General features: G+C 40.0%; 1 protein-coding gene across 10 annotated transcripts in view; it reads right to left on the bottom strand.

Annotated features, from left to right (window-relative positions):
* The window catches only part of ABP1 (endoplasmic reticulum auxin binding protein 1), a 464,381-nt gene that overhangs the window by 72,825 nt on the left and 366,673 nt on the right, over positions 1 to 24,883 (bottom strand). For 7 of the 10 annotated variants that reach the window (XR_016259770.1, XR_016259769.1, XM_089428517.1 and 4 more), the window contains exon 4: positions 11,221 to 11,288. The exons of the other annotated variants lie outside the window; for them this stretch is intronic. Coding sequence is in view for 5 of the 7 variants with exons in the window: in XM_089428517.1 (XP_089284643.1) it covers positions 11,221 to 11,288 (68 nt within the window). In the remaining 2 variants the exon portion in view is untranslated. The remainder of the gene's footprint in view (positions 1 to 11,220; positions 11,289 to 24,883) is intronic. 10 annotated transcript variants of the gene reach the window in all.

Here is a 24,883-nt window from a genome sequence, read left to right as displayed (position 1 = left end):
CTTCAAGTCGGTTGAGACTAGTCTGGGACCAGTGGTACACTCTCTGAGACTGGGATACTGGTCTGGGACCAGTGGTAGAAGTGGTACATACTATGAAGCTGACTTCGGGTCGGTTGAGACTGGTCTGGGACCAGTGGTACACACTCTGAGACTGAGTTTGAGTCAGTATGATACATCCTCGATCATTTCTTCTTCTTCATAATTCGGACAAAAGCAGAGCATAACAGAACAAGCAAAGCAGCGCATAATAGAGCAAAGTCGTACAGATCAGTACAGGGCATAACAAGACAAAGCAGAACAGGCAAAACAGAGCAGAGCAGGGCAAGGGTCGGGCTGTACAGGGCAGTGCATTTGATGGATGAATAGTAACGACCGATAGACAGATTACAGATGAAGTTCTCCCTAGTTGAGAGGGAGTGTTAAAATTGGCAACTAGAGCAAAACTTCATGTGGGTCATCTTATTCATGGCTGATAATATTTTTATTAGATTCCTCTCGTCGAGAGGTGTAGGATTGATATAAATATCATCCGATTCTGATAAGTATTCATGGAGATATGAATTTATTTTGATTATGGAATTATTATCACGCTGACCTACAACTCGTGTAGGCTCAGAAGCCCAACAGTCGCATCTATTCAAACACCAACGTTGTGTATAAATACAGGAGGACTTTTCCTCATTTGGACTCACTCAACTCATCACATCTCTCTCTCTCTACTGCGCAAAAAAGAGTCTCTTCTCTACTATGCAGAAAAGGGTCTCTCCCTCACACGTGAAGCCGGAAGCTACCGAAACTGAAGCTGCAACTGCAGAAGTAAAGTTTGACCTGCGTGGACTAGAAGATCTCCTCATCTGAACTGCATTGTGGGTTCATCTGAACCTCCTCTAGAAGTCGCAACTTTTGGTGGTGGAATCAAGTCAATCCAATGGACGGTTTGCAAGATATCGACTGCCCTAGTTTGAAGCCGGACGCTGCCGAAACTGAAGCTGCAACTGCAGAAGTAAAGATTGACCTGCGTGGACTAGAAGATCTCCTCATCTGAACTGTGTTGTAGGTTCATCTGAACCTCCTCTGAAAGCTGCAACTTTTGGTGGTGGAATCAAGTCAATCCAACAGACGGTTTGCAAGATATCGACTGCCCTAGTTTGAAGCCGGAAGCTGCCAAAACTGAAGCTGCAACTGCAGAAGTAAAGTTTGACTTGCGTGGACTAGAAGATCTCCTCATCTAAACTGCGTTGTAGGTTCATCTGAACCTCCTCTGGAAGCCGCAACTTTTGGTGGTGGAATCAAGCCGATCCGACGGTCGATTTGTGAGATATCGTCTACCCTAGTTTGATGATGAAGCCGCTAATGTTGATGTTACTGATCTAGGGTTTTCTACTACTGATATGAATCAGATTTATTGTACTATTTCTCTCTGCTGAATTATTGAAGATAAAAGAAGATTTGATCAAGGGGTTTCCCCACACATTGTGGGGTTTGTCCCTGGCTAGCCGCCACATCTTGTGTCTCTTGTCTTGGCTTGTTTTCTGTCGATCGTTTAATGTTCTATCTGCACTTTACTTTATGTACATGTGATTGCTAATCTGTGGAATATAATTAGGAAAAGAAGTAAACTGTTATAAGCATAGAACATACCATAACTTAACATGTACTGAGTTCCCTTTCATCAATGAGTTGAATGTACTTCTTTACTACTTTGACCTTATCATTGCATCAACACTTAGTGCTTCAACTATAAACAATTCATTGAGCCTGAAATCTCCTTTATGACTGTGACAGTGATTAACACCGAACTTCACACTGAAAATGCTTCATAAGATCATTTCTGAAATTGATCCGAGCTTGTCTCACTATGGTAGATCGAAATCTTATCACTGTGACATCTGAATTGCCTTCTGAGATTATGTATCGAACTTACACCTGTAATTTGCACTTGCCTCTTTCACGAGTTCTTCACTCTGAAACAGATTTGAACTTTACTTGTTGCTTGTGACTTATGTTATTGTCCTGTAGAGCAAAGTTATATCCTTGAACTTGTAGCCTTCCTTCTATAGACCCATTGTGAAATGATTCGAACTATTTCACTCCTTCACTGTCATATCTGAACTGTATACTAAGATTTGCATATGAGCGCAGTCCTTCTTGATCATTAATACAAATGCAAACAAAACCTTCCATTGAGAATACTTCAAAGATGTGTAAGTGGTCTTCAAACTACCTTTGATCATGACCTTAGCTCTGATACCATGTTGAGAAATCCAAACTGTGGTAGTTAAACGATTTCTCTTATTATGACATTATCTTGTGATGTTTTCGTTATTATTATTAGTTCTTTCGATATATCTTTTCTTATCATCAAGAATAATGCCAAGCAACAAATAGAAAGGGATACAAGATGTAGGGATGCAGCAGAAGTAAAACCCCACTCTAGGGGAAAAACTAGTCAAAATTCTTCCTTCAGTAGATTCAAGATGAGATGACTAAGACCCTTACAACCTAGACTAGAGACTCCCTCCATCAAGTCATCCTTGATTGTTCTTCTAAGTAGTGACTTCCTTTCATTGTGTTTGCATTGAATATTTGTCATTGTGTTAGCACCAAAACCTTATCATTGTTAATTGCACCGAGATCTCATCATTGTAATTACATTGAGATCTCATCACTGTAGTTGCACTGAGACCTCATCACTGTAATGCACCAAGACCTCATCACTATAATGCATCAAGACCTCATCACGATTTCATCACTGTAAAAGTACTGAGATTTTCATCACCGTAATTACACTGAGACCTGTGATAACATTGAGACTGTAATGGCACTGAAGTCCTTTACTGAGATTTCACCGAGACTGTGGCACTGTGGTGAGACTTCATCATTGTGTTTGCACCGAAATATGATAGCACTGAAACTATGATAGCACCGAGACTGTAATGGCACCAAAACTATGGTCATTGTAGTAGCCCAAAACTGTGGTCACTGCAATAGCACGAAACTGAGGTAGCATCGAAACTATCTACTGTGATTTCCAAACCTGCCTTAGCGACATTATCTCTATAATTAACCCAAGCTTCTGTGGTTGGATTGATGTGAATACCTTAGGCTTGTATATATAGTTGTTTCCCATAATAAATAAGCCGGCATGACTTCATTGAAGGGTTGTGTCTCCATATATGTTAAGGCCGACTTGAGTTCAATTAAATGTAGACAACCTCATGATGATCTATTTGAAGCCGATGAAAAGGAGACTTGATGGAGGAGTCTTTGACCAATCAACAAAATGACTTTGACTCAAATAAACAATCCCAAAGCCTACAATGGAGATTTGACCTATGACAATTGACCCAAGCATGAAACCCATGCTTTAACAAGTTAAGTCAATAATAATAAAATTCTTTTTGCTTTTCTTTTGACAAATATATTACATTTTGACTCAAGTTCAATTTATGAAGACCAAACCTAGTTACATTCTTCAACAGAGGGGCCTTAAGGATGATGTTCTAAGGCACATTCGGGAGTGCGATACGTGCCAAAGGAACTAGGGTGAAAAGACACACCCTGTTGGGTTGTTAGAGCCTCTTCCCATCCCTGAGGGGAAATGGGAGAGCATCTTGATGGATTCTATCACTGGGTTGCCTACAGTGCAAGGCAAGGACTGCATATACGTGGTGGTAGACAAATTGACGAAATTCGCCCACTTACGTTATTTCAGCCTGGTCATCGGCCTCAAAGGTGGTTGAACTATCTTTCAACGAGGTGTTTCGGCTTCATGGTCTTCCGAAGGCTATTGTCAATGACTGGCACAACAGGTTCATGGGGGGATTTTGGTAGGAGTTTTTTTGACTAGTGGGCACGGAGCTCACCACAAGTACTAGTTATCACCCCCAGACTAATGGGCAGACGGAGATTGTAAACAAGTGGCTGGAGGGCTATCTACGCAACTATGTGACGGGCCAGCAACATGCATGGATACAGTGGTTGCATTTGGGTGAGTACTGCTACAACACAACGTACCACATGTCCATAGGTATGTCCCCATTCAGAGCTTTGTACAATTATGATGCATTATCTTTCGTTGATGTGATGTTTGGAGACAACAAGGCCCCAAGGGCCAAGGATTGGATTCAGGAGAGCCAAGATATTTTGTGGGCTCTCAAAGATAACCTACAGACTGCATAGAACTAGTAAAAGCTCTACGCTAATACGCTGAGTAGAAAGGCAGTTTGAGGTTGGGGATTTGGTCTTCCTAAGACTTCAGTCATACAGACAATCCACGCTCAAACAGAAGGGGGACAAGAAGCTCAAGCCCCGCTTTTATGGGTCGTACAGACTCACCACGAGAGTTGGGAGGTGGCATATGAGCTGGAGCTACCCTCAAGGAGTCGAGTTCACAACATTTTCCATGTGTCTTGCCTGAAAAAGGCATTGGGGCAACAGGTGACAATAGCTACAGAGTTACTGCCCATGGATGATGAAGGGCATTTTGGAATCCCGTGAGAGACACTTGCGGAACAAGGCCATCAGGGGGTTTTTTAATCAAATGGAGGAATCTGCCCGATGAGGATGCTACTTGGGAGGGAGAGCGGATACTCCAGCATCCATCATTACATTTGCTTAAGGACAAGCAACATTTTGGTAGGGATGACTGTGATATTCCCACCTAGCAATATTGCTAAGGGGAAATATCAATTTTACCAATTTTGTGATATTTTGCACTTACACTTAGGAAAAGTGGGTTGTGGGACCCCACTTCAATTTTTGAAGCTAAGGCAAGGGCCCAACTTAGGAGAAAAGGGAAATTCAAATGTTTAGTGGATGGTGGGGACCACCCCAGGGAGGAAATAAGACCCACTCCTGGAAATACACAGTCCTTGGAGGGGTTAGATGAGGATTCGATGGTTGGGCCCTGTTACCCACCATTTTGTGGGCAATATCCCTAGGAGAATTGTTTTTCTCCAAGATGGGCCCTAGTCAGCAGCCACCAGCCCCTTGCAGCCACCAGCTAACTCATTGTGCCATTTTCTCCGCCACCTAAGCCAAACATGTCGTCCCTCGCCCATCTGCCATGATCGTATGTTTGAAGGTGGGCCTCTTGAATCTAAAGGTATGCCTTGTCATTTGGAAATTGAGTATTGTAGTTTGCTTATCATGGACACTTTTGGGCATGGATTAATGGGGGGATTCGGTGGAAAGAATGGACTAGGTTTGTGCTTTTGTCCCCTAGACCCCTTTTAGGAATTAACCTTGGATTCTAGTCTCGTGGGATCTCTTCTACTGACCATTGGTTCCAGGGATGATATTTCACAATAAACCCCGATTTTGGCTGCATGGTCCCGCTCCCTTATCTGCTTATATTACCCTCTTTCCATTCATTATTAGCCCATTCATCACTTCTCCCACCTGGTCCACATTCCTCCATTGGGTCCACATAGGGTTAGCTTGCCCCTTCCTCTTGCCCACACCTTGGGTCATGGCCTAGAATGAAGCCCAGAGGTTGATGCAGCTAAAAAGAAAGATAAAAGCATATATGGCCACACTCAACAAGAAAATGTACCAAAAAATGTAAAAGATGGTCGGGACAAATATATTTAGCACATGGGTAAAAACCAATACATGAGCTCTACCCCATCATCATGGCCATCACCCTGGTTCCTACAGGTTCTATGAGCATTCTTCATCATATAGAAACCCATGATTCTGTTGGAAAATCAAAGTAATTATATTAGGGTTTGATTCTCCTTTCTTGATAATTACTTGTGAGTGTGTTGGCTTCTTTTACTTCTTTATTCTCTTATCTTTCATTAAGCAATTACCATATTATGTGTGTATGAAGATCACAAAACAAGAGACATAAGATATAGGCGCATGCCATCGCAAAACCCCCTCGAGGGGAAAACCCAGTCAAGATAATTCTTCCTTTCAATAGTATTCTTTGAGACTGTCCACCCTATACCAAGACCAAACTTTCCCTCCACACCAAGTCAGCCTCCCAGATCTTCGACCCCTTCCAGCAACTTCAACTAGGCAGCAGCTTTCGACAATAGGCAACTTCTGGCAACAGCAAAACTTAGGAACTTTCGATCTCCCAATCCAGACCACGAAACAGAGAGAAGCACCATAATTTTGATTTTTCCTTTGTCCTTAGACTTCCCCAAACTCACATTCATTCCGGCTTCTTGACAATAGACTTCGCACTCTTACCCAGCTACAAGAGGACTTCTCACTTTTTCCCAGCTACAAGAGATTTCGAACTTGTGTGAGAATGATGCTCCAAATGAATTCGATGAGCTTGCTTTTATAGGCTCCATGTCAAGTCGAATTGGGTCCTTTGGCTGACTTGATCTTCTTCTAGGTCGACATCGTGTGGAGGTTACATAAATCATATTTGACTCAACACTTAACCTTTTTACATGATTCAAAAGCCCAATAAGGGTCTCTTTAAAATTACTATGACTCTATTGACTCAGAATAAATCCTAGATGCCCTCAATGGGGACTTTGACCTAAAACATGGTGACCCAAGCATGAAACACATGCTTTAATAAGTCACAATAATAATAATAATAATAATTCTTTTCTTTATTCTTCTGAAAAGTACATTACATGATGACTCAAGTACATTAATGAAGACTAAACATAGTTACATTTTCCAACAGATTGTCCCAACCCCTAGTGGGCGATGAACCACCCCACCTTAAAAGGGGGAATTCACTGCTACATCTTATACATCATGGTCTAACCCCTTGAGCCCCGAGTAGTTAATCAAAGAAAATCATAAAAAGGAAAAAGGCATATAAAGAAGGGTGGAAAAATCAAGGTCAAGGCACCTCATGTACCACAATTGCTCCCTCCTACACATTATAAACCCAAGTGTGGGGTTCCCTCTTATTAGCTACCCTTGTACCCTAGCATGTGACCGAGGGCTGCCCTTTCATTCCCTACTTCATTCACCTATTTGTCACATGCCACCACCTTTTGAAGGATGCACCTTGACTATATTATCCCCTCTAGAAGTAGAAACCACCTAATAGGATTACTGGTTAACCCCATTTAGAATTTAGGAGACATTGGCACATCCCAAAGCCCATTATGGAAGGGCGGGCCATTATGAAGTCCCCACTTGTGGTCCATGATAAGGTAAGCTCATTTACTTGATTTCTCTAATGACTTGTTGTACTGGAAGACTAGGGAACACATTGGATCTTATGCAAGATTGCATATGGTTTCATCTTGGGTTTGGTCTCCCTATACGAGTCCTCATCCTCCAAAGAGCTACATTGGCACACGTAGGGTGAGCGTTGAGAGCCATGGGGCTCCATAGCAACAGATTGCACTCCATGGATCCCCACAACCATTCAGAGATTGCTCATGGTTCACTTATTTGACGAAGAGGATGCACCTAATCCATCATGCCCAGCTGGCCCCAGATCTACACCATATACTTGGCAGATAATCCAAGACTTGCACGATGATGTGGCATCACCTACACCATCATCCTAGCCCTTGCAGGCGATCTACAAACATCTTCGATTTGTTTGGAGACCCATGAGGACACTTGTGTGCCCCCACATGTCATTTGGAGCACCACAGGTTATAAAAAGGGGTCAACTCCTTGTCCACTGCTTTTGAGGGTCATATTCTTCATTGTGGCACCCATGAACTTCATTAGGCCTCTTAGAGGGCCCTACGACATGCATATAGATTATTATTTGACCTCTTGAGAGGCTTACTTTTTCATTTATGAGATAGTTTGGTGGCCTTGTCACCAAAAGTTAAATTATTAGAACATTATTTTATTTTTGGGGCTTATGTAGGCCAAGGAGGCTAATTTGAACTCCTAAGTTAAGTATAAATACAAGTGACATAAGCTCATTTGCTCATCATCACTTTGGTTTGGATCACTTCTTTCTCTTGAGATTTTCGCACTTTTTCTAGAGAATGAATTGGAGCTTTATGGATGAGTTTTGATGTGTGGATATTGGTCTATCTTCTCTTGGAGCTTCTCTCTTGTCAATTGTGAATGGTTGGATATACTCTGTTACAAGTACATGCTTTTTAATGTTATTCTTGTTTACTTTTGTCATATACGTTGCACTGGGATTTTTGTTGTTCTAGAGTTAATTGTTGCATGCATTTACTACTTAAAGTTGTGGAATTTGGCTCCATTATAGCATCTCTCAATGTATGGTCCATGTAATATGAGCGAAATCTCCAGGGGGTAATTCTATCAAAGAATTTGACCTTGATAAGCCATTTTCTTTGCACATCGAAGCATAAAAGCTACAAGGTTGCTTCTTCTTGACCTAGAAGGCTAACGAAGTGACCTTGAGGCCTCCTTGACTGGGAACCAAGAAATCCTACTCATATTCATCATAGACTCCATTCTCCCAAAGATTAAGGCACTGATCTACCAAGGGTGGTCACTAAAAATCATATTCTTTCACCTCCTTCCAGGTCTAGCCAAGTTGGGGTACCTAGGGCATCAATTTCCTGACAAGCTAGCCCTCCAAAAAGTTTGATCTCCTACGGTCTCCTGCGTTGGTCTTTCCTCAAGCTCTCCTCCAACTTTGAAGCCATTCCGGCGGTGGAGTTGGGACAAAAGCCAAGCACTAGGGAGAAAAGCCAAGCACTAACTTCGGGATCAAAACTTGCCCTGCCATCCCCAAGGCTAGTACCTCATAGGGTCAAAACAACATCTTCAAGTGAAAATTATTTCTTTGATCCTTTCCCCACCTTGTCTAGGGTAAGAACATCATTGGTTGCCATGCTCATTCCTCCTATCCTAGACCAAGTCCACTTGGTCTCGTGTGATCCCATTCCTTTTGAAAAGACAATTTCTCAAGAACCATCTGGGATACCAATCACAATAAGGATTTTAGGATTAGGAAGTTCTTTCATAAGTCATATCCCATAAACCTAACCCTTAAATCCTCCTTTCCTTTCCCTAGAAGACATTGTACCTTGCTTAGAAAGCAAGCAAGCCTTATCTTTCTAACTCTTCCAGGAAAGGGATTATTAGGGTCACTCCACATCATTTCATTGACTTATCCTTCATCGATGACTCCATAATATACTGGGTCTCCTCCCATCGGTGAAAGTCCATAAATAGAAGGGAGCCTTAGCTGAGGTGACAATGGGCTAAGTCTCCATTTGTTGCCCTTGGCCTAGCATTTGCCCTTTAGGGATCCCCTTTAGGTCCCTTGCTAGTTTGAGCGGTAACAGGCCCCACATGGGCAATTGGGAGGCACAATGAAAAAATAGGAGGAGGCACTCATTTTGGGCATCTTTGATCATTTGAACACTCACCTTGACTAGCACGCTTGAGCTGAAAGCCAAGTTTGCATGTGTTGTTGAGCACGAGATTTTCAAGCAAGAATCTCACACTTGCTTTGGTGGACCTCGAGTACCAACCCTAAGAGGGAGTATCAATCAGCTTCAGATCGATCTGGGAGCATTTCAGCGTGTTCTTGGAGCAGGTTCAACTAAGACTGCGTGGGCCTACACAATCCTACTTCGTGACACGTGTGACACAAGGAGGGGGAATTTGGGGTTGAGTCTGGGAGAGAAGCTCAGGAGGGAGTTTTGCTTAATATCTCAGCCATTTTGGGGGCATTTAACAGCAGTATTTACATGTGGTTCGAAATACCCAGCAGCTAGAGGAGCTAGGGGAAATTGGGCCGAAATACCAAGGTCAACATTTGGCCACTTCCTTCGTGGGTTTTTGTGGGTTATTGAAGGAGAGCCTAAGGCTAATTTCCCGGAATTTTCTGAGCACCAGAGGAAGCCCTAGCAGCCATTTCTTGCAGCTACCAGCACAGTTTCCTCAGAAGATCAGCACATAGCCATAGAGGGGTCAGCCAGCAGCACTTGGGGACTTTCTTTCATCACTTGGGCTTTGCTAGCTTGCCTTGAGAAAGCCCAGGTGCACACTTTCCAAACACCAAATTGCAACCCCATGATTTTATAATAAAATGGCTCAAAGCAATGCAGTTTTTGGCTTAATTCATTATGTCTGATCTGTGTGCAAATTTCATGTGTGTTTTTTTCTATGTTTGCCTTGTTTATCATTGTATATTTCAGTTACGAATATTACACAATTATTGGCATACAAAACAGGATATGAATGACATAAATGAAGAAAACCCTATTTCATCAAATCAGACTATGGAACATGGGCAATCTATTGATGTTAACAATGAGATAGTACCATGTTCAGTGCATAAACTTGATGAAGGAAAACAATTTAGGGGTGGCAATATCTGAGCTACAAAAAAGAAACAGGATAGCAAAGTCAAAATGACAAGATTCGCTGCTCCAGAGCTTGTGCATGATGAGATTGTTGTCATGGAATTTAACAGCAGCAGATCCTATGCCTTATAGTTTGAGAAGGATCCCATCTACAATGGTGATTGTGACCTCTGCAAAGAATAGCAAAGAATTGACCTCACATCAAATCTGACCCATGAGATACTTGACATCCGAGTTTCTAATTAAAGGGGGTCCCATCTGCCTACCGGAGTCGATACCTTTATCTCTGCAAGTGACAAAATCAGAGAGCTGCAATGTGAAGACGCTAATTGTAGCACCTGCCTTCAACTATGATGAAGTCATCCAAGGTCAACACTCCTCATTAAGTGGTCAACATCCTAGGTCAACCACTTGTCATTTAAGTCATCGAGGATACATGTCTTGACTAAGCAAAAGAAAATCAATGCAAAGACAAACATTATGTGTTTTAAAGACAATAAAGGACATTTTGATTAAAAAAATGAAAATTTAATTGAAAATTATATTAATGTTTAAGACCGAGCTAAAATAGGTCGATACAAGTAGAGTACAGTGGCAACTAATAATCATAAAAATAGTGTCAAAAGAGGGTGTGGTCTAAATATTCAAGATATGGATCCATATATAATTAAAATGGATCAAATCATGACAATACATATACATATATATATATATATATATATATACACATATATATATATATATAACCAAAATCGAATATCTAGACATTTGTGTTCCCCGTCTTCCAAAAAGCAAAAGGGAAGAATCCCTCGCAAAATTCAGTATAACAATAATTATAAATCGAGAAAAGATAAAATGAAAGGAAAAACAATTAGCTGATAATAAGAGAATATCAATCATGTTGGTCTGCCTACTAAGGGCAAGAGAACAAAAGGCATTTAAATAACCAAAGTCAAAGTCTCTAACTCACACTTTAATAGGAGGACGAGATATTATGACCAAAACTTGCAGGTCTTCATCTGGATTTGAATTCCATACCTGCCATTCATACATAAATGGATCTTTTTCAAAATAAAATAGCACAAGTATATTAGAAACAGAATTAAAATGAAAGACATAAGGAAGTTTAAATACATAAAATGTGTCCACTAGCTTAAATAATATGGAACTTTCAAATTAAAAATTCCATTACAAGACCTACAAAGGTTTAGACAATATCAGCACCCAAGTCACATGGATAGTTTTGGGTATTCTTGTCATTCTTTTATAAGGAAATAATAAAGGAAAGTTTGTAAATGTTTTAGTAGCATGAGCTAGATGGAGCTTAATGTCAAAATTGTAAAATGACAAATCAATAAGAAAAAATTGAAGGTTTAGAATATGGTTATGAGAATTTTGATAGTAATACAGCATGGTAAGCTTTGCATAAAGAAGAAATATTTTATGCAATTTGTTACTCGAGAGATTTCAAACAAAAAATTGCATAGGAATTTATCATTGTAACAATGCCAAAATCATGACGGAACTTCCTTATGGAATGAAAAGTTTAACAAGAACATTTCACTCAGTGACTATGTTACATATCCAAATAGGTATGTTCCCACGATGTTGAAAAATGCTTCCCTGCTGGGAAAAGGTAAACCATAGTGAGTTATGTGATATGCTTTAAGATTACATATTGATTAGAAATTGATTAACTAACATGTTGAGAGGACATTACTTTGAATTGCTAATTACAAGAAATAAATTTAACTAGAATGTGAGGTCTCACAACCAAGGAATATTTTAGGGGCTAAATTCTGCATGCTTTTTCTTTTTGAAAAATAGATTCGTTGATTTCTAATTTATTTTTAAATTGATTCGTCCAAATTGTATAGGATAAAAGTTTTTTACTCTAAAGATTGCCAGATATTTTTGGAAACTATATAAAATCCTTACAAATTTGAATATTTTAACAAAAATGTCACTAAACATTTTATGGTTGGCATTTCAAGTGTTGGCAAGGTTTGCCAAGGTTTCTACACTTTAAGATAAGCATGGATCCTTAAAATTTTCCCTGTTCACAATATATTACAAACTCAATGAAATGAAGGATAAACTCAGCTAGGAGTTCTACAAATATTTTCAAACAAGTGTATCTTTTCAGAGTATGCCAATAAAGTAAAGATTAACCATAGTATCTTAATGGTTACACATGAGTTTCCAAATGTAACATTTAGGATGCATCCATTACTTTGTGCCTGGCATTAATAAATTACTCTATCACCACTTTATCTTTCTCTAAGAGAAGGCATTGATCTTCTCCACATGGCTTTCCAATGTTAAAATGAACAAAAGATAGCATAAAGCAATGAAATGATTAAAATATTACATTTTGAGATTGAAGATCACATGGATATTTTACATTAAGCATATATAAAGTTATAAACTCGAAACTATGAGCTACACTCAGAATATGGTATCATGTTTGCATCACCTAAGTGAACAAACGCTACAATATAATTGTATCTAATACAAAACTTTTGCATGATTGTGTGAGTCCTAAAGTAATTAGACTTGAACTTTGCCTCAGCATTGGCAAGCCCTTTACCTTGGATTTGAATAAGGACTGTCCTCAATTGGAAGTCAATTCAACAAGATGTAAAAATAAATAAAAGTTGCAATATATAAGCTTGACTTATTAGGGTTTTGTAATGTTCCTTTTTACGAGAATTGGAAATAGAGAATAAATAGCCTAGACATTCCCATAGGCTACATATTAAAAAGAAATGATGTAATATTTGGGAATTAATTAAAAAATGACTAGAGAAGATGTTATTATAAGTCACTTTAATAAAAGAAGAAAAAGATCCATGGTATTCAGATATTTCTGTTTTGTGAGTCGAGGCTGTGAGGGTTTTAAGACCCCTTTTTCCTTGATTGGTTTCGGTGGTGAGAGATTCCACCCTAGCCAATCCCATCCCCTTCTCTAATCTGTTTGGCAAACTTTCTGAGACATTTTTCATCTCGTTTTGGCAAGCAAGGAGATTTCTCTAGGTTAATTGGCTTAAGGAGACATTCTGTGACATCTTCATCCATTCTGAGGCTTTTGTGGCTAAGAGCTAGGGCAGCGCAGCAGTCTGAGGCTTCTATCCAAGGCAGCGAGGCAGTCTGAGGCTTCTATCCAAGGCAGCGAGGCAGTCTAAGGCTAAAACCTAGGGCGGCAAAGCAATCTGGGTTTTCTGGAGCAGCGAATGAGCAACAAAACTCTATATGGGCCAGCAAATGCCTTCTAGAGCCTCATGGAGGCCACCCTAGGGCAGCTAGCCCTCATCTGATGAGAGGATAGAGCATTATGTTCTGTAGTGTTAAGTTCTCGCTGAGGCAATACTAGGGAAACAAAGCCCTCGTCTTGATAACAGGTGGCTATTATGTGGTAGCACAGGCTTGAGGCCCAAATTAGGGTTGTAGACCAACTCCAGAAAGCAGCAAACCACTGCCTAAGTCCCTGTTGAGACAGTGACATCTCACTGAGAATTGGACAGCAACTTTAGTGTCTAATCCTAAGCAGCGAGGTACTATAGACATTGCTCAAGCAGCAGAGCATAACCCTAGGCTAGCAGAGGTATGTTATAAGTTCTCCTTGGCAGTGAACTGGATTTTCGGAGGTTGGGGAGGCCCTGGTTGGCACCAACAACAGCCTCAAGACGAGTTCAGGCAGCAGCAAGGGTCTGGAATAGCAGCAGAGGGCACAATCAAGGATCACCATAGCATCCATAGCAGTGTTGCAAACATCTCAATAACATCCTGATTTTATCTCGAAATCACGATTTTTTGGCCTAGCCGATATTTGCCAATTTTTACCAATATTTTGATGGTATCTTGATTTTGCCGATGTTTGCCGATTTTTACCGATATTTTCCCGATTTTTATGATTTTTTGGTTTTCCAGACCGTTGTCAATTTTATCCCAATGCCGATGTTCACAACATTGATCCATAGATCACGGAGGGTCTGTAAGTAAATTACCATAACAAATCAGTGCCATCGAAGGCAGTAGGAGGTACAAGTACTGAAGATAGAGGCAAGGTCAGAGTTAGGTTATTAGAGCAATAGGGTTTGGTTAATGTGATAACCCTTGTGTATTTCAACTGCTTTTGGAGGACTGTGGATCTAAAGTTCTAAACTAATTATTGTACTATTGAATAGGTTTCATGGGAATGAACTGTTGCATACATAATTATTGTACTATTGAATAGGATTCATGGGAATGAACTGTTGCATACATAATTATTGTATCTTATTGCATTTCGATAGAGCCTCTGATTGTCAAATTGAAGTATATTTTGAGGCTAGTTGGAATACAAAACTTCTTGTGTGTTTTTTTGCTAACCTTAAGGGCAATTTTACCCTAAGGGATATTACATCCCAATCACTCGTATCATCTTCAATCTAGAATTGTTGAACTCAACTCCGATGAAGATATACCTAAAAAACCTGCTGATATTTGGATGTTGAATAATTCACCTGGAATTGAACAGTTACCATGTATGAACATTCCCTTTCTGTTTATTAGCATCCGAATAGTTGATTCAATTGATTTGAGGAGACTAGCTGCTATGCTAGAATTCCCAAATGTTGATTGATTTTTATGACAGATAGGAATTCCCAAATCTTGAATCCTGACTATCATTGATATCTGATATCCCCCCTGTCAAGTGCAATGTGAAAAGTTTGTGTTGAAATATATATTCCAACAACCTAGGAAAATGAATTCCTTATGATTTCCTTACTGGAAAATTAATTTCGTTTGAATTCTTCAACTCATATAATAAAATACACTTGCTGGAAATTTAACTAGAAATAAAAAATTCAGTAGAAGCTACAGGAAACCAATCTTCAAAATACACAAAATATTTTTCCTTTCAAATATCATATTTTCATTAAAATTACTCTAATCTTACAAGGGCTCCCAAACTGGGAAAATAGCTCACTTTGAAAACATGAAAAAATTTACAATAAAACGTGGTTGTTCTGGTGCATCGTACCACCTATATGGCCCTATCAAAACTTCTTGTAAAAGCCCTCTTACTACTGCAGAAATCTATCCCAAAAAATTGTATGACTGCCCTTCTCTTTTGTTGGCTTGTATGGCCTCTTGAAGTTGCCTCTGCACCTGTTGTGTATAGCCCCTTCAGTTTCTGAGAGCTAACTTATTCTCCTTTTGCTGCTCATATTTTTTCCTCTTTTCTCCTTTCGACTTCCACATTGAGTGTAAATCCTTTATCACTCTCTCACTTATATTTTTCTAACACTTTTTGTGCATCACACTCTGTCTTTTCCTTTCACTTTGTCTTTCTTTTATAACATTGAGTTGATGACCAAGTCTCCATAACCCTAATCTCTCAATGAAATCGATGGTTGAGATTAAATCCAATCGACAATGGAGATTACTTCTAAAGCACTAAAGTAATTACATTACGTTTTATTAGACATTAATCAACTCACTAATAGAGGGATCTTCACTTTAATAATTAAATTTAATTAAAGTGAATTACAAAATAGAAAGGATCTTCTTGGACGACTCTTACATGTCCAAAACTAGAATTGTGTGGAAGTTCATGTCCAATGCTTGTTGGAAATATTACAAATACTGAGAAGGGTGGGCGAATTAGTATTGGACACTTTTGACAATTGTTTAAAACTTCAAAGACAACATGCAAATAATACTTATCAACAACACATTAATTTATGCACGAAACTTATCTTAAATAGTTTCAATGTTTACAAGTACCAACTTAAAGGAGGCAACAACCCCCTACTTTACCAGCACCTATTGGAAGGAGGCACCAACCCCCTAATTTACAGGCTTCAACTTGAAGGAAGCTACAACTCCCTTGCCTTGCTCCACCCTACCACCCTTGCTTTAATAAAGAGAAATAAGGACTCTCGTACCAGGGATATTGGCCCTCTCACATACACTACACAAGAGAAAAGCAACAGTAGCACCTGTTGTCCAAGATGCAAGTCTGTAACAGCCTTCTAACTAGAACCGGAAACCTTCAAAGAGTGTGCAGAACCCTTTTTAAAAATGCGCCAAAAAGAACTGAAAAAAATGTGCTTAAACCCTTTAAAAATGTGCCAAAATCCCTTCCATAGATAACCTCCCCAATTCGACCTCTCCTCACTTTTGGTTCATGAGATATTAACCCAGAAACCCTTCTTTTCTTTGCTTGTTTAAACAAAACCGAATTTTCCTTGAGCAAATTGCTAAAATGCCTCATCCTCATGCCTATATTGTTGATTTGGAGTAGCATCGGATGTGCTCTAGCCACGAAAATTGGTGGACAGACTAAGGCACATGAGATCTCCAATACCCAGAAAGGGTTTGGGCAGATTCCAAACAGTTTGGGAGATATTAAATAATTAATATTTTTAATGGACTCCCTAAGTCTAAACTTAGGAAAAATAAAATATTAATGTGAATTAATATAAAACTGTGTTAAAATGGTCCAAAAGTCATGGATCAAGCCAGATCTAATCTTAGCTGTTGATTAGAGACTTAATCTCGGCCGTTGATTTGTCAATGAGAAAAGTATAAGAAGAGGCTTGAGGGTCACTTTGAGAACACACCAAGATATCAAGATTTCGACTTTTTGGGGCTGGGTTTGCTGAGAAAGTTGAGAGAGTGATCAGAGTTGCAGCTGAGAGGCAGTGAATACAGAAGCAGAGAGGCAGAGATAGCACCAGGAGGATTAGCGTAGTAGTCGAAGAGAGGGGCGCAGAAGCAGCCAAGGGTTCACGCAGAGCTAGCCAGGGCTCACGCAGAGCCAGCCAGGAGCTGCACAGTGCCTCAGAGGGCCAGCGTGGCTGACGCAGAGAGCCAAAGGGATGACGCAGTGCCTCCAGAGGCTGACGCAGGCCAATCCAAAGTGACATTGGGCTAACACTAGGCCAAAGAGAGCCTGACGCAGTCCCTAGAGGCTGACACTAGGGTTTCGTGGGGCAAATTGGAGCTATGGAGTGTAGGAAGTTACAGGGTAAGTTCCTCAGATAGAACACCAAAGGACACCGCTCACAAACAGATCACAGATCAATACACCAGTATTTTGACGTGGTTAAAACCCTCAAAGAGGGAAACAGTCCACGGCCTGAGCCAACGCAGCCACTTCAGGAAATTTATTAATAGAAGAATGAAAATTTACATATGCTTCTCTCATAGACGGATTACCCTACAAATGACCCTCCATGCTCTTTAAATAGAGATCATGGACCAATCGGGTGTTAAGCCACAGATCAAGTGTCGGTAATACCGAGGATAGAATGAACCGTCGGATCACTACATATCGTGACCGTCGGATTGTAAGTTACAAAATGTACATAGTAAAGAAACACACTTTACCTAACTCTATACTAGACCAAGTTGTACTTAACTATTTCCCTAACTCTATACTAGACCAAGTTGTACTTAACTATTTCCTATGTGTCGGAATATCCTAACATGCCCCCTTAAGAACAACTTGGGATAGGATTGAAGGATTTACAAATATGACACAATAGGAGAAGGAAGGAGGCACTAGAGCCTATCCCCCCTTACTGAAAACTTCCTGAACTCCAACCATAAATCAAAGTTTAGTGAACTTCGCCTCTGTAAGAGCCTTTGTAAAGATGTCTGCAACTTGATTATCTGTTGAACAATATTGCACTTCAAGAACATGGTCGTGAATGAGCTTTCCGATGAAGTGCATGTGCAGTTCAATCAGTGTTTTAAAAACCGTTTTCAAAAACCGGTTACCGGTCAAACCGGCCGGTTAGCAAGGCTGCCGGTCCGAACCGGCCAAAAAACCCGGTTTGATAGGGCATTTCACCTTTTTTCAGCCCTAACCGGTGAAAACCGGCCGGTTTAGGACGGAACGGTTCTGTCCTAAACCAGCCGGTTTTTGGCACGCCCACCGTAAAGTTAAAAAATCATATTTTTCACTTTGTTTCAGGGGTTTTGGGGGGAAACTAAGGGTGTTTCAACCCTAACAATGTTAGCAATTAATGGTAATGTTAAATTCTTAAAGTAAAAGTGACATTTCCTTTAATTTTCATTTTCATCCTTTTACTTAAATTTTTAACATTACCATGAAATGACTCAGGATGTTTGAGAGTGGTTTCAACCTCATTGGATTTCATATGGAGAAACTAGAATTTTAGATTTCACTCAAAATTCAGCAGACTTAATGGTTTTCAGGATTTCATGGTTTGGGGCTAAACAATAAATGCAATCGGAGCTCCAAATGATGAGCAAAACTCCTGATCTAGATGCCATTGTGTTGGACGATATTGATCCAACATCAGAATGGGTGGAGGAGACTGAAGAACCTGTGTTTGAGGCTGATTTTGATATCGACGTGGCTTTAGCGGGGGATGATGCAGATTATGTGGTGGCATTAGAACTAGGATCAATAGCTGCATCAAGGAAAGGCAAACAACCAATGGAAGGCACTAGTCATGCAGGTCGACAAACTCGTGCTTCCATTAGATCCACTTCTATTGTCATTGGTGGCATTGATACTGAGGTTGCAGATCAGGCTGAGGCATCCTCAAACTCTGAACTAGATGATGTCTATGTAGCTCCTGATGATGATCCTGTGTCTAGTAGTGGTGATGAACTTGATGATTGATCATGTGTACACTGTAGACTTGTAGTAGGTCAATGGCCTCATAGCTTGCAGCATTGTTTTTGGACTTTATAGGCCATTTAGAGCCTCATTTCTTATGTATTTTGCTATTTTTTCGATGATATGTATTGTATTCGGTGCCATTTTGATATATTCACCTTTACATGGTATATAAATGAGAAAACTTTGCATATTTTGTCTCTATTGGCTTGGAATCATGGTTTTACATCTTAAAAATAGTTTTGTTTCATTAAAATTAATTATTTAATGTATTTTTTTAAAACCGGTTCGTTTAGACCAAACCAGTCCCGGTTAGACTGGTTCCGGTCGGTAAACCAGTTCATTAGGTGGACCGATCCGGTCACCGGTTCCGGTTTTAAAAACATTGAGTTCAATGTGTTTGCTGCGCTGATGTTGGACTGGATCTTTGCATAGCTGAATGGCACTTTGATTATCACACCAAAGTGTAGTCGGATGCTGTTGCTGAAAGCCAAACTCTGACAGGATCTGACGAAGCCACAAGGCTTCCTTACTAGCTTCTACGGCACCACGATATTCTGCTTCTGCTGAAGAAAGAGAAATGGTACCTTGTTTCTTGCAAGCCCATGTAATAGGTCCTGAACCAAGAGTGAACACATAACCTGCAGTAGACTTCCGATCATCAGGGTCACCAGCCCAATCGGAATCAGTGAAACCAACCAATAGAGGAGATGCTTCGGCACTGTAATGAATCCCAAACTGAACTGTACCTCGAACATAACGAAGTATTCTTTTAGCTGCTTTCCAATGACTTTCATGTGGGTTTTGCATAAACCGAGCAACAAGGCCAACAGCAAAGGAAAGGTCAAGACGAGTATGGGTTAGATACAAAAGTTTTCCTACAAGTTGACGGTATAAGGTAGCATCAACTTCAGGAGAAGTACAAGTGACTGAAAGTTTGACTCCAGACTGAAAGGGAGAAGGGGTTGGCTTACAGTCTTCCATGTGAAAGTGGCGTAGACTATCACAGGCATACTTGGACCAAGAAAGGGAAATACCTTCCTTGGATTGCAAGACTTGAAGACCGAGAAAATAATGTAAGTGTCCTAAGTCTGTCATTTCAAACTTCCTTTTAAGGCTAGACTTCACATGGTTTATAAGGTTGGGATCACTACCAGTCAGGATAAGATCATCAACATAAAGAACAAGAATGATAAGAGACTTGCCCACTTTCTTGGTGTAGACAGTATTGTCAGAATGACACCTAGAGAAGCCAGATTCTACAAGAAAGTTATCCATTTTGGCATACCAAGCTCGAGGAGCTTGCTTGAGACCATAAAGGGATTTCTTAAGCCGACATACAAGGCTGGAGTCTGTTTGTATAAAGCCAATAGGTTGTTCCATATAGATTTCTTCATGCAATTCCCCATGCAAGAAGGCGGATTTAACATCCATCTGATGGACTTCCCATTTGAAAGAAGCAGCAAGGGAAAGAACAAGGCGGATAGAGTTCATTTTGGCAACAGGGGAGAAGGTTTCAGTGTAGTCAATGCCTTCAACTTGTGAAAAACCCTTAGCAACAAGACGAGCTTTATGTTTATCAACTTTCCCATCTGGTCCATACTTGTTTCTGTAAACCCATTTGCATCTAACAAGTTTTCGTCCCTTTGGAAGAGGAACAAGATCCCATGTATCATTTGCCAATAATGAATGATATTCTTCATTCATAGTTGCTTCCCAATCTGGATGGCCTGAAGCTTCTGCAAAGGTGTCAGGATCATAATTCACTGAAGCTTGAGCCAGTAAAGAGGAGGATCTCTCGAACTGAGAACGTGTACGTCGTTGATCTGTAGGATCACCGGCAAGATCACCTGCTGCATCCCGAGTAGCACGGACCCATTTTGGAAGCTGAGGAGCTGAAGGAGGATCCTGAGAAGGTGGGGGAGGATTTTCATCCTCGCTTTCATCATCTGAAGAAGAAATATTTTCAAAAGTAGAAGAGATAGGGAGAGGTGGCACATCCGCCGAACTAGGCTCACAGGCCGATATATTTTCATCAAACTTTACATCTCTTCTAATGATAACATTTTTGGACTTAATTGGAATAAGTCTATATCCTTTGACATCTTCAAAATATCCAACAAAAATACATTTTTCACTCTTTGGTTCTAAAGCTTTATGTTTCTCATCTGGAATATGGGCCCATGCTTCACTTCCAAAAACACGAAAGTGACTTACATTTGGTTTGTTTGAGCTCCATGCTTCTTCTGGAGTGATATTCTTTAAAACCTTAGTAGGAGTGCGATTTATTATGTAATTTGCACAGTTAATTGCTTCTGCCCAATAATTAAGACTAAGTCCTTTAGATTGAAGCATACAATTAGCCATTTCCTTTAAGGTGCGATTTTTCCTTTCAGCTACACCATTTTGTAGTGGAGTATATGGAACAGTATGTTGCATTTGAATTCCATTCTCAGTGCAAAAGTTGATGAATGTGTTTTTAACATATTCTCCACCATTATCAGATCTTAACTTAAGAATTTGATGTCCAGATTGTTTTTCAACAAAGGCCTTAAAGGCCAAGAACATGTTAAATACTTCACTCTTGAGTTTTAAGAAGTATACCCAAGTGCGTCTGGAGAAATCATCAATGAAAGTTAAGAAATACTTGTAGCCAGAGAATGAAGCAACTGGAAGTGGACCACATAAATCACTATGCACGAGCTATAAAGGGGTTGAGGCATGCCAAGAGGCACGTTTTTCAAAACTGTCCCGATGATGTTTTCCGAGTACACATCCGGAACAAACACCATCTCTGCAAGATACCATTGGAAGACCTGTCACCATATTTTCTTTACATAGATTCTGAAGAGAGCGATAGTTTAAGTGACCAAATCGCTCATGCCAAAGTTTGCTCACTTCATCATTATGAGCAACAAATACTGAGGGAAGATTTGATGACCCAAAGTTGTGAAACTTATACAACCTTGTAGAATCATCAGCAATGCCAGTAGCTAAAATCTGTCTAGGATCTCTTAGGTCCTTAATTACAACATCGTGAGATGAAAATTCAACGATTTTACCTTCACCTGAATGGGTTGTCTGATATACAGATAGAAGGTTGCAGGGTAAGGTTGGAACACATTATACATCATTATACTGACCATTGTCTAGATGAACAGTTCCAGTCCCTACAACACTAAGAGATCTATCATCACCAACATATATATTTTTGGTGTTACAATCATTTAAAGAAGAAAACATGGCTTTGTTTTTGGCCATGTGATAAGAAGCTCCAGAATCAATGAGCCACTCATGAGAATGAGAAGAAGAAGATACATTTAGTGCATAGCCAGACCGAGATGCTTGACAACCACATGAAGAAAGTGCCATTCCTGAAGATGAAGTTGAAGTTGAAGATTGCTCCAAATGGATGTTATGCTTCTTCATTGCTGCTTCCAAGGCTTCCATCTTCTTAAAGCATTTGGATTCTAAGTGGCCATCTCGATTACAAAAGTTGCAATGTCTATCAGTCTTCTTCCCTTTTTTTTATTTGTCTTATCATTTTGTTGAAATGATTTTTCATTGTGAGGCTGAAATTGCTTAGGAGCCTTGTTTGGTTTAGGACCATTCTTTTTAGGATACAACTTTTTAGGATTCTTTGGATTTAGTTGCTGCTAGGCGGCTAACGCTTTCTTAGAAGAGTTTCCAAGATGAAGAAGACCAAGGTGTAATAGTTTTTCTTGTTCTCTTATTAAAGAATCACAAAAGGAATCAAAGGAAGGGGGCTTGAAGGTTTGTCCTTGAGAAATGAAGGCTTCTCTTGTAGAATGGAAGGTGGAAACAAACACAGAATAGGCTGGTCCCAACTTAGTAAGAATGGAGTAGATAAGGCTACTATCTTCTTTCTTAACCTTAACACCTTCCAAGAGAAGTCTAAGGGTCTTGAACTTGGACAAAAAACCTTCAATGCAAGAAAAATTATTGGGGTCCAATGTAAGCGATTCATTTTCAAGTTGATGGGCTTTAAGTTCATTTTTAATTCCAAAGACTTTAGTAATTTGTTGCAGTGTTTCATCAGGAGTATCAAGTTCTACAATATGGAATCTAAGATCTGGAGAAATAGACATCCCTATCAACCCACGTGCTTGGTCTTGCCTATTTTCCCATTTAGCTGCCTTATCTTCATCTTTCGGTTTGGTCTCTTGGCCTGTGGCTATTCTGTAAAGACCTTTACTTCTAAGTAAATCCACAATGTAGGACCACCATTGGAAGTAGTTAGTGCTATCAAGAATGACTTGGCATGGACTTTCCATTTTTAACAGAAACTGAAGCTGTAGATGCTGAAACTAAGTGTACTAATGGAAAGATCTCGAAAAATTAGGCCGTTTCAAAAAAAACGGTTCTGAAAACGGTTTCCGAATGAAGAAGCTATGGCTTTTTGAAAAAAAATTGACGAAGTCGCCGACGAAGTGCGGAAATGAAAAAATCCGCCCCCACAAAATGGAGACTTGAACCCAAGACCTCTACTCTCATAAATTAGCTTTGCACAAAGTGAGCTATACAAAAATTTTGAGAGAGAGAGAGGGGGGGTTGCGTGCTTGCTTTGAGAAAGCTCTTTTTCCCTACAAAACAAAAAACACAAAACCCAACACAGACATACAAAAAAAAAACGAACCTTGCGGCTCGAAGTTAGCTTTAGCCGGAAACTAAATATTTTCAAAAACGAACCTTGCGGCTCAAAGTTAGCTTTAGCCGGAAACTAAATATTTTCCTCAATGTTTCTGATTTTCCGAGATCACACTAAGGCGCAGCGGAAAAGAGCATACGCATGAGAAAAATCCTTCCTTTCTGTTTCTGATTTGCCCAGATCGCACAGAGTCACAGGGCAAAGAGCATACGCAGAAATGAAAGGTATAGATCCGGTAATAAAAAAAGCTAAATAAACCGAAACCGAAATAAACAGAGAGAAAATAATTGTAAACTGCAAATAAACACTGTATACCTCCAGATCTTAAAAATGACGCAGCTAGGGCTACCGGAAACCTTTTCGCGTGAAACAAAAGGGGTTCCTCACTGGAACAGATGCTCCCAACACAACAGAGCAGTCCTCTCGGCCCGAAAGCAGTCAGAAACAGTAGATCTAGGAAACGGCAGTCGGATGCAGTTCTACCGGCTTCAGATTTGGATCACCAACGGACGCGGCCCTCAAATAGCTCTGATACCATGTAGGAATTTACAGGGTAAGTTCCTCAGACAGAACACCAAAGGACACCGCTCACAAACAGATCACAGATCAATACACCAGTATTTTGACGTGGTTAAAACCCTCAAAGAGGGAAACAGTCCACGGCCTGAGCCAACGCGGCCACTTTAGGCAATTTATTAATAAAAGAATGAAAATTTACATATGCTTTTCTCATAGACGGATTACCCTACAAATGACCCTCCATGCTCTTTAAATAGAGATCATGGACCAATCGGGTGTTAGGCCACGGATCAAGTGTCGGTAATACAGAGGAGAGAATGAACCGTCGGATCACTACATATCTGACCGTCGGGTTGTAAGTTACAAAATGTACATAGTAAAGAAACACACTTTACCTAACTCTATACCTAACTCTATACTAGACCAAGTTGTACTTAACTATTTCCTATGTGTCGGAATATCCTAACATGGAACTGTCAGAGTGTTTATCTGGGGTTCAGCCAGAATATCTGCTTCTGAGTAGAGAGGTACTACTGCCGAGATTTTTCTCTGTTGGGTGAGCCAGATTTGGCACCTAGATTGTATTCTGAAACTGCTTAATAAATCAAACCCTCAAATAGTTGCAATGGTTTTCCCGCATTGAGTTTTTCTGCGGACATTAGTCCAAAAACAACGGTGTCACTTGTGTGCTTGTTTCTGTTTCCTTCAGTTGATGATCTGCAATGTGTTGAGCATGTACTTGTATTTATTTCCAGTATTTACATGGTAAATAACTTGTTAATTAACAGAACAAGTAGGTAG

This window comes from Pinus tabuliformis, chromosome 4_2 (assembly GCF_031772625.1).
Source record: "Pinus tabuliformis cultivar Carrire ecotype Pingquan chromosome 4_2, CPIR1, whole genome shotgun sequence".
NCBI classification, from domain to species: Eukaryota; Viridiplantae; Streptophyta; class Pinopsida; order Pinales; family Pinaceae; genus Pinus; species Pinus tabuliformis.
The sequence above is the reverse complement of the archived record's forward strand: the minus strand, read 5'-3'. Positions and strand labels throughout refer to the sequence as shown.